Source organism: Anguilla anguilla, chromosome 6, assembly GCF_013347855.1.
Source record: "Anguilla anguilla isolate fAngAng1 chromosome 6, fAngAng1.pri, whole genome shotgun sequence".
Classification (NCBI taxonomy): Eukaryota; Metazoa; Chordata; class Actinopteri; order Anguilliformes; family Anguillidae; genus Anguilla; species Anguilla anguilla.
In genome coordinates, this window is record NC_049206.1 from 23,899,816 (window position 1) to 23,910,569 (window position 10,754).

The 10,754-nt window shown below is 39.0% G+C and overlaps 1 protein-coding gene across 4 annotated transcripts in view; it reads right to left on the bottom strand.

The window, feature by feature from the left end:
* The window catches only part of LOC118229675 (guanine nucleotide exchange factor DBS-like), an 85,017-nt gene that overhangs the window by 22,661 nt on the left and 51,602 nt on the right, over positions 1-10,754 (bottom strand). For all 4 annotated transcript variants that reach the window (XM_035421872.1, XM_035421875.1, XM_035421874.1 and 1 more), the window contains exons 16-20: positions 10,302-10,368; positions 9,786-9,901; positions 4,766-4,835; positions 4,575-4,667; positions 1,762-1,854 (exon numbers count right to left, since the gene is read on the bottom strand). In XM_035421872.1, the coding sequence (XP_035277763.1) occupies positions 1,762-1,854; positions 4,575-4,667; positions 4,766-4,835; positions 9,786-9,901; positions 10,302-10,368 (439 nt within the window). The remainder of the gene's footprint in view (positions 1-1,761; positions 1,855-4,574; positions 4,668-4,765; positions 4,836-9,785; positions 9,902-10,301; positions 10,369-10,754) is intronic.

Consider the following 10,754-nt stretch of genomic DNA (forward strand, 5'->3'; position numbering starts at 1 on the left):
AACGTCATAGGTTGCGACATCACAAGGTTGCGAGAGATCAAGTTTTAACCAGCTAGTTAGCATGATGCAGGGAGACCCATGCAGACACAGGGAGAACATGCAACCTCCACACAGAAAGGCCCAGGCTGGATTCGAACCCAGGACCTTTTTTTGCTGTGAGACGGCAGTGCTATTATTATTATTATTATTATTATTATTATTATTATTATTAGTGTTAGATTTTGTACTTTTATATTTGTATTTGGTTCTATGCTGGAATAAGTTAACTCACATTTAGCATGTCAATGATGTTTCATACACTGGCTACTCTGGGAATTTTGCTCACAGATTTCAAGCGGAAGCATTTATGTTCGCTAACATTGTAAGTTGTTCTGGATAAGAATGTCTCCTAAATCAACAAAATGTAACATACTGTATATTTGACAAACGTGGAAACTAATGTCTTTCCAATCTTTACTTCTCTATCTGATTCTCCATATTATTATTCAAGGTCTTCTGGACCTAAATCATATACATAAATAAGGCTTTAAAAATAGTCTCCATCGACTAAACACTGATGAAACATTCAGGATGACTCAGAATTACAAACTGGCTGTTTACTAAACAGGCAACAATTACCATGGTAACAGAGAACTTTTGTGACAATTCTAAGCGTAATAAAGACAAACCAGCTGCCAAGCGAACCAAATTCTCTCCTATGACTTGGTGGAAGTGGATGAAATAACATCATGGTTACTGTCTTAAATAAATGAACCACCACTACGTTCAGTCCCATTCTGTATTTGTAAGTATTCACCAGCAACTTTTAATTAATTTTGATTCTTTTGTAGTGCAGTTGGGGGTATATTCATTTATTCTACAGGTAAATGGTACTGTAGCACCGTACATGTATAATAAAAAATACTTTTATTTAGTTCAGTTGAAGTGTAATGGTAATTCACTGTTCAGGTATGATAGTGCTGTGCAGATATAATAATAATAGTGGTATAGTGTACAGGAATGGTCAGTACACATGTATACTAACTATGTAGCCCAATGCAGGTATAATAGTAATGTATTGTACATTGTACACCTATTGTATTTTATAGGTGTAAATATAATATTGCGCGGCACAGTTACCTAACATTTTTAAATGGATGTTCTAAACATTTCTTTACATTACATTACAGGCATTTAGCAGACACTCTTATCCAGAGCGACGTACAACAAGTGCAGTTATCTGCCAGATTAATCAAACTGTCAGTTTATGAAAATGGTGAAAAGGTTTATTAAGAGGACTTGTAAATTAAATTAAAATCTGGGGAAAAACCACACGTATACCTGCACAACCCTGCCCCACACACACACACACACATCCTGTCTCTACAGTGAAGGCTAATCCTTCACCAATCATAATACAGTTTTGTGTATAATAATACACAACCAAGCCACCACCATTGACTAAAAAGAATTCTGTAGGAAACTCCGTGATCCTTTTAGGTAATTTGGAACCATCCTATTAATATCCAATTGATGCTTCAATTGTTGATGAGGCCAGCTGGCTTTGGGATTCAACTCAAAAGTGAAGTCAGAGACTAAGCTAAGAAACTGTTTAGTATTGGACACAAGCACCCAAGCCAACTCCATAGCCCTTATAAAAGTCCTTACATATATAAATGTTTGACACATTCATAGTTTAATGTCCTTATAAAGCAAGCATACTAGCTTATATAATAACGTCAGACTGAAAAACCTTTAGACATCTTTCACTTGTCAACTTGCCCTCAACATCAGCTGGTACTTGGTGATTCTTTGCACAGGCTTCAGTAAGTACGCATCCAGGGAGAGCTTGTGGTCCAGATTTTTTTGGCATTCCTATGGCAACAAAAACATCCATTAATATCGACACTCACCAGCACTGCATGTCCATAGATGAAAAAAAAAAAAAAAACTGAACACAAGAAACCTCTCCACCGTAAAGCTTTCATGCTAAAAATACTTCTTCCAGGCTGGGACACATTGACCTAATCTAGTGCAAATTTTCAACATTCCATGGCATGGGAGAAATAAGACTTAAATATGACATCACCTGACATTCTGTAATGTTGTGAGAGATTCCCTTTTTCTCTCTCTTTGGTGATGTTACACCCCTTTTGTCCTAATATAACCTCAGGGCCGAACAGAGAACTTGCAGTGCAGACTACCGGCTAATGAGGGTACTATGTTGCTGCATTCGCGTCAGGGTACAGCTAAGTACGCAATTATTCACACTCCTGTTTAGTGCACTGAATGCACAGTAAAATGTCCAGTGTTAATTCAGCTCTTACAGAGTTTATACGAGCCCACTCTGAGCTGACTTAACACTGAACATTGTACTGTGTATCTTCACAACGCCGAACAAAATATGTATATTCCAACTGCGGCTCCAGTTGGCTGATTGAATTAATCCAGATGCGAGAGCTGGACTATTTACGGATATAATGGGAACATGTGGGAGGTTCTAAGCCATCTTATATTTCTCCCAGAAGAGTAATTATTTCTATGGCTGGGTGCTGGTCACAGAAGTTGCCGGTGTCACAGATTCCATCATTTAGTAAATTCAGTAAAAAATTTGCCACACTTATACTTCCTCCCTGTTATTCACACGATCCTCCCTTAAATGCATATGCATTAAGTAGAGAAGTGCAACTTGTGATGACACGTAAATCACACGCATACTACGCTTCTGGCCCCGTGCGCCCATCTTTCTCTCTCTTTGGTGATGTTACACCCCTTTTGTCCTAATATAACCTCAGGGCCGAACAGAGAACTTGCAGTGCAGACTACCGGCTAATGAGGGTACTATGTTGCTGCATTCGCGTCAGGGTACAGCTAAGTACGCAATTATTCACACTCCTGTTTAGTGCACTGAATGCACAGTAAAATGTCCAGTGTTAATTCAGCTCTTACAGAGTTTATACGAGTCCACTCTGAGCTGACTTAACACTGAACATTGTACTGTGTATCTTCACAACGCAGAACAAAATATGTATATTCCAACTGCGGCTCCAGTTGGCTGATTGAATTAATCCAGATGCGAGAGCTGGACTATTTACGGATATAATGGGAACATGTGGGAGGTTCTAAGCCATCTTATATTTCTCCCAGAAGAGTAATTATTTCTATGGCTGGGTGCTGGTCACAGAAGTTGCCGGTGTCACAGATTCCATCATTTAGTAAATTCAGTAAAAAATTTGCCACACTTATACTTCCTCCCTGTTATTCACACGATCCTCCCTTAAATGCATATGCATTAAGTAGAGAAGTGCAACTTGTGATGACACGTAAATCACACGCATACTACGCTTCTGGCCCCGTGCGCCCGTCTTTCTCTCTCTTTGGTGATGTTACACCCCTTTTGTCCTAATATAACCTCAGGGCCGAACAGAGAACTTGCAGTGCAGACTACCGGCTAATGAGGGTACTATGTTGCTGCATTCGCGTCAGGGTACAGCTAAGTACGCAATTATTCACACTCCTGTTTAGTGCACTGAATGCACAGTAAAATGTCCAGTGTTAATTCAGCTCTTACAGAGTTTATACGAGCCCACTCTGAGCTGACTTAACACTGAACATTGTACTGTGTATCTTCACAACGCCGAACAAAATATGTATATTCCAACTGCGGCTCCAGTTGGCTGATTGAATTAATCCAGATGCGAGAGCTGGACTATTTACGGATATAATGGGAACATGTGGGAGGTTCTAAGCCATCTTATATTTCTCCCAGAAGAGTAATTATTTCTATGGCTGGGTGCTGGTCACAGAAGTTGCCGGTGTCACAGATTCCATCATTTAGTAAATTCAGTAAAAATTAGCCACTTATACCTCCTCCCTGTTATTCACACGATCCTCCCTTAAATGCATATGCATTAAGTAGAGAAGTGCAACTTGTGATGACACGTAAATCACACGCATACTACGCTTCTGGCCCCGTGCGCCCGTTTGATACATAAGCTGCATGTTTCTGGGGCAGAATGCACCATATCTGCATCTGAAAATGGTCGCAAAGGGCTTAATAAATCTGGACCTTTGTGTCCTAATGCTCTGAATACTCATTTTCTCTGCCTGCACTATGTCTAAAAAATACTGTATATTATAAATTTCAATAAAAAGAAATTACATCAACTAACTCGCATGAAGTGATTAACAGCACTCTATGAACTAACAAAGAACTCTGAAAGTCATTATTAAATCTGACTATTATTATTATTGCACATACTAAAAATGTAAGTGATATTATTAATATGAGAATTAAAGGGCAATTCTCTGAAAACCTATCACATGGTTATATTGCTATTATTTTTGTGCATGAAGTCAATATATAAGTTTATGGAAGCTTAATTTTATTAACCTTTATTTTGCATTTGAAAATGAACCAAAGGGAATGTGTTTAGTTCTTTTTACCAAGCACACATCAGGTAAATGGCCCTTATGATGCAGATTATTTGTACTTGCACTGAATACTTTTTAATTCTGACCAAATGCTTTTCCTGCACTGGCACAGAACTGACACAGAACCATCATTGGTGTCTTAACGGCAGAAGAGGAGTCACCTGGAAGAATGTACTGTCGCCATATTGCCTCCAAAGAGCTTCAGAACGAGGTTTGTTTTGACAGTACTTCTCATAAATCTTCAAGTCTTCTTTCTGAAACAAACCAGACCAAAGTTTGTCCACCCCTTTGTCATTTACAAACACAGTTATTGTTACAGTCTGCATTGTGAAACCACCGTGATTTCACTTACTCTTTTCAAAAAACATGTCCCAACTGATTCTGGATTTTCATTGCAGTCTTCAAGCTCTTTCAGAAATGTCCTGTAAATTAAAACAGGAAATAGAAAAGGGGAAGACGGAAAGGAGACATCAGTTTTATTGTTCTGGATCAAGTATCCCAGGACTTGCTGCAGGAAAAAGAGCTGATCAAAATAAAAACAAGGAAATAGGAAGCCAGCTTATAGAGATGTTAACAATGCCGGTTCTCTGCCAAGATATGGGAATGTCCTTAGGAAAACTGAAGCTGAGGTGGAAGCATACTAATAGCAGCATGTGGTGAGAGACAGGGATAATCCCTTTTGCTAAAGAGAGCTCAGCTTCCATTGGTAGGGCAGTTAGGAGAGATGAGATAGTATGACTTGGTTCCTGTCAAAGTGATTGATGCTTCCGGTCGGCATTCTCATTCCGCCCCCTGACCCCCAGATGAACCCCCCCCCCCCCCCTTCTCTGCCAGTTTGCAGATGCAATGTTTCCATCCAAGTCACGATTTCCGCCAGTGTATTGCAAGTTGACCCCTAAGCATAGGGGAAATTTTTTAAAAATGTATTTTTAATATGTTTTTTAAACTACAGTTACAGTGGGGCGGCTCGGTTGGAAAGCTCCCCAGCGACATCTGTTGGTTAAAACGTGAATGCACTATAGGAAAACAGCAGGTCTGAGATCAGTGTTCTTTACCCTCATTGAGTGACGTTCAACACGTGACGCTTCCAACTATCACAAGTTAACGTTACCTAGCAAGCCACCATATCTTATTTAGTAGGCTAACTAACCTCGTTACAAACTGCGTTATCACTTCATCTCGTTGGTAAGTACATTCTTTTTATATTAACTTAAGCAGTAACGTTAAACTAATAGCATGAATGTAACGTTCGATACATGACATTAACATTACATGATACATGTAATATTACATGACTTATTAATCCCCATCGAAATAACAACTTCACTTGTTTGTTAATAAAGTTAGCTTGATGACATTGATGTGCACGACAACGTGGTCAACTTAGCTAGCTGGCCAAACAGTCAGTAACACAGATACATAGATATTTTGTTGTTATTGAAATGTGCCCAGCATTCCAAGGCTGTACATTGTTGTAAGATTCAGTAGCCAATCAGTAAGCAGTGTTGTGCATATCCCGCTCTTACAGCTCGTTTCCAGCCCAAACCACTGCAAAGAGAGCAAACTTTTTTTTGTCAGTGACATTTCCTTCTGACATCTACGACGGCAATCGCAACCACAACATTTATTTTGCCTTTTTGTATAGCTATTTCCATGGATAAAATCGCATTTATTATTATTTATTGGTAAAAACATTTACTTCATATCCAGGTAGATAGCCAACTACTTGCACATTACATGACATGTGTAGCCAGTTAGTAATACGATCGCATTTCAGGCTAGAAAATAACCCGTTAATCCAGAGAAATTGCTGAGTTGTCTTAGAATCTTTATCGCAACAGAATGTATCAAGGCTGGCTGCCCGGATCAAATTTGTTGTGACAGCTGCAGTCCAAAACAAACACCTGAGAGAGGCTGCTTGCGTGCGTGCCTCCCCGAAGGCGTTATATCATTGTTTTGCAATGCACAGCTGTCATAAAAACATCGGAGCTCGGAGGCATACGATTCCAATGAATAGGACAACCTGGAACCGGTTCTCGATTCCCATCCCTATTTAAATGTGCCCAGCATTCCAAAGCTTGTTGTAAGAATCAGTAGCTAATCAGGACTTTTTCAAGTTTTTTGTAGAGTGCAAAAACTTTGATATAATTTATTTTATTTTAATTTAATTTAATTTCTTTTGTTGTTGTTGAAAACACAGCATTCCAAGACTGTACATTGTTGTCAGATTCTTTGTAAGACTCCGCTATGCTGTAAATAGTTGTTGATTTTTTTAAACGTGTGTTGAATAAATGACTTATTTATAACAACATTCACATTACGTAGTCATATTTTCAAATCTCCAGTCAGCTTTTAGCACTGACTTAATGTAGGGCCCTATGGAATCTGTGTTATAGCTTTTTTAAATTCTCAATTCCGCGAATCCGTCCGTGATTCTGTTATCACAGAAACTGTAGGGCCCTACCTTAATGCTGCCATCAGTCTGTCGCTGGCCTGCGCCGGGCCCCTGTCAAAAAAGGCACTTGGCCGCCGGCCCCCGTCAAAAGCTACTTGCCACCGCGCCTAACAACTTTTCTGGTGGAAACCCTGCAAGTGATCAGTGACCTTCGACCTTTGTTTTCTGGGGGTAGGTTCTGGCCATATCTCTTTCCGGGGGGAAAAAAAAAAGTCTTAAATTCATATCCCAGTACATTTTCATGTAAAAACTGACAGTTTGTGAGTGAACAGGAAGTCAGCAAGACTGTGGTTTTCAGTATTTTAAAATACTGCTTCCAGATTGCACCACTGCAACGTGCTACTAATGTAAACCAACAGACTTGTATTATTTCAGGGACAGCATCTTAATCCTGAAACGTGATGCATTTTTGCTAATTATTTGTATCAATACGTAAAATTACACAACATTGACATGTCACCCCTTCCATAATTTGACCATGACACTATGCTCCGGCAAACATTGCCAAATGATGGGTAGTCCCTTTTTAAATCCAGCCAGTCGCTGAGGTGTAATAACCCCCCTCGTCAAGAGGGTGCACTCTAGAGCTTGTCAATTCCATCCGACCTTGTTAAAACCCAACCAGAGCCCAAGGGTCGCTTTGGGTCTTAAATCTGTTGTTTTATATCGAGCTCCGTTCATGTCAGGACCTTTGTGGCTGGCCCTTTAAATTCTGAGCACAAAGCATGACACAAGCTGGACGGCAGCTCTTGGCAAGCTAGTCCAAGCTAAGCTTTGCAAGCGAGAGAATGGATGCCTCAGAGCTGGCAAGACTAAATGTTATTGTGAGGGGAGGTCGAAGTGAAGCAGTAGCCCTTGAAAGGAAATTCAGAGGTCTGGACAAACTTTTACATGGTTTGTAATTCAGCTGAAAAATGTATCACAGGGTTCATAAAAAAACTAATACTGTGATAGCCTACTTAAGTAAGGTAGCCATAAAAACATGTTCAAACTTTAGACTGCACAAGCCTCCCGCTGTGCACCATCCACTGATCTGACCAAGACATCAATCGCATCTTTTTCAAACAGAGCACCGATGATACCTCAAACCAGGGTGTGTCTACTGTACTGACATACTTACTAAAGTCAGATTCAAACTGGTCAGGCTTTCAAAATGCTGCAACTCTTCGGCTGAAAAGAATGCCCGCTCATGTAGGGTTGGGCTGAATTTTTTGGGCCCGTTTCAAGTCATAGCGCTCTCCTCAGCGCCTTTAATCACGAAAAGCTCGACTTGAGGCTCATCTTTGCCCACATCAAAATGACATCCACACGGGAGACCATTGTCACTCGCGCGCCATTCCTGGTGCAGCGCGTGCCTTCGAGCTGTCGGGATTCTGAAGCGCGATGCGAAGGGTTTTCTAGGCACGTTGTGTGCAGTTGGGCTGCTTTTCAGACGTAGATGAATGGGAACTTGACAGATATGTCGTCTGAGTGTCAGGGCTCTTGAAGGCTGAAGTTCTTGAGAAGCCCGGTGGGTCTTCTTGGGAAGCACGAGGTTGAGAAGACATTAACCTACTTACACAAAACCACTTCCGTCCCCTTTTTAAAAGCGACCCATTTCCATTCAGCGCCTCTTTGGTCTTCGTGCTGGAGAAACGTAATTATACATTTACTGAATATTAGCTTGAAGAAAACAACAGGTAAAAGAAAGCGGGGGAAAAAACACGACATTCTTGTCAATCCTCGTTGGGCTAACTACAGCAAGATCTGATAAATACCATATTTCCACCCACAGCGGTAGGGCCAACATTAATAATGAAATATTTGTGAGTAGAAGTTGCACATTGAAAATGCACAATACAATACAAATTAAGCATAAACATATGTATAAGTATTTTAAATGAACCATACAAAGTAAGCATTATTTGAAAAAAAAAGTTAAATTTAAATTTTTATATTTCAAATTAAATTTGAAATATAAAAAATAGCTACTTTCTAGTATGTGTATTCAAATAGATTTTTAAAAGTGTTCTGTTTATATCCTGGACCACACAGTTGCTCATAGACTTATGTCTCTGAATAAGTCTACGATATATAAAAATTACATAATTTAAAAAAATAAATAAATAAATATTTTTTATCCATGTCCACACCAACGTTGAACTTTGGATCATAAAACTTCATAATTCAAAAATAACTTATTCAGTGGTTTAATTTTGTTCATGCTAACAATATTAAACATATGCTAAAAATATTTTTTCACAAGCAGTGCAATATTGAAAAGACAGCATGAAAAGAACATGTGAAATACATTGTGAAATACACATTGTATATATCAAGGAAACATCATTACACTTTGAGGTCTGTACAGTCACACTGAACTCTGATATTTATACTAATATTAAAGCATATTAACACGATCATATATGCTTACTGCTAGCTATAATTAGCCAGAAAATACAGAAACTTCACTCCCATAAATGCTCTTATATTTTTATATGATGTGTATAACTATTATTTCAATAATACAAGGTACATTTTGTGTCTAGCAGACATGGTGGGAGATGTTTAGCTAGACAGACACAGCCTGATGCATTTTGGATTCTACTGGTTGCTTATTTACCCTGTAATCCCTTTCTATTTGAATTATCAGTTGAAATTCCCTCGGGTCTGTTTAATTCTTGTGTATAATATCAGTTTTATTACAAAAACAAAAATTTGGAAAGAAAAAAAAATCAGAGTCTGGTCTGAGCAATAAAGCTTGAAACCTGTTTGGTGCTCCTGAGTGAGAGCGATGGTATTTGTTTTCTGAAGAGTATGGCCTTCATTCAAATGGTAAAAATGTGTGAAAAAAAAAAAAAAAAGCCAAGATGTGCGCAAGCATTTATGTAAGCACCTGTACTGTACGTGCGTACATACACACAAGGGAAATTCTTACCTGTTGTGAAATTCATAGATTTCAGAGAGGTTTCCAAAAAGCACTTCCTTTTTGTCCTCCAATGCTACTGGAACTAGGTGAGATAACTCTGTGTTCTCCAGTTTAGCAGCATATCCCTACAACATGGGAGTCACAGGGCAAAAGGTCACCAGCAATGAGAACAAAGGATAATGGTGTAATAGATAATGTTCATGAGCTGAACACAACACAAAGATGAATGGTTTTAAGATTGTAAATGATATCACATTTGATGTATCATTTCTGAAAGGGTCCTATCAGATAGTGGGGGGCACTGGCCAATGTTTATAATGAGTTTATTTGCATTCTGCATGAATAAATAATACTACAAACTGTATGTGTAGAATCTTGAGCTTCTAATTAGAACAAAAGGTTGCGGCTTTCTTTGTGTAGTTATGTCTGTTTTGTTGTGTTCGATTTGTCTCCATGGCACCTGGCTTGTCAATGACAAACCATGTATCTTAGTCACAGGACAGCAAATCAGAACAACAAACACACCTCAATGATACTTTGAAGCTCCTCCACGTACAATCTCTCTGTTTCAATCATCTCCTTCAGGATGTGCCTGGGAAGACAAAGGCATAATCTGAGTATAGCTGAATTCAAATAAAATACATTTTATTTGTATAGCGCCTTTTACAGAGATTTGCCACAAAGAGGCTATACAGAGCAACAGAAGGAAAACTGGGAAAAATCCAGGCCTGAACTCCCAAAATGCAAGCGAGGTAAAAATTAATTAATTAAAAACTCGCCAGTGGGAGCAAACACACTCAAAAAGAAAAAACAAGAAGAAATCTCGGGAGGAACCCGGCTATAGAGCCCATTGTAAAGCAGAGGTAGAATGCATGCAACAGAAATGTAGTAAGGGATCAATTGCAACACATAATCAAATGGGTTGAGCAGGTTACAGTTGAAATATTAAACTAGCTGGTAAAGTAGTAATTGTCAGGT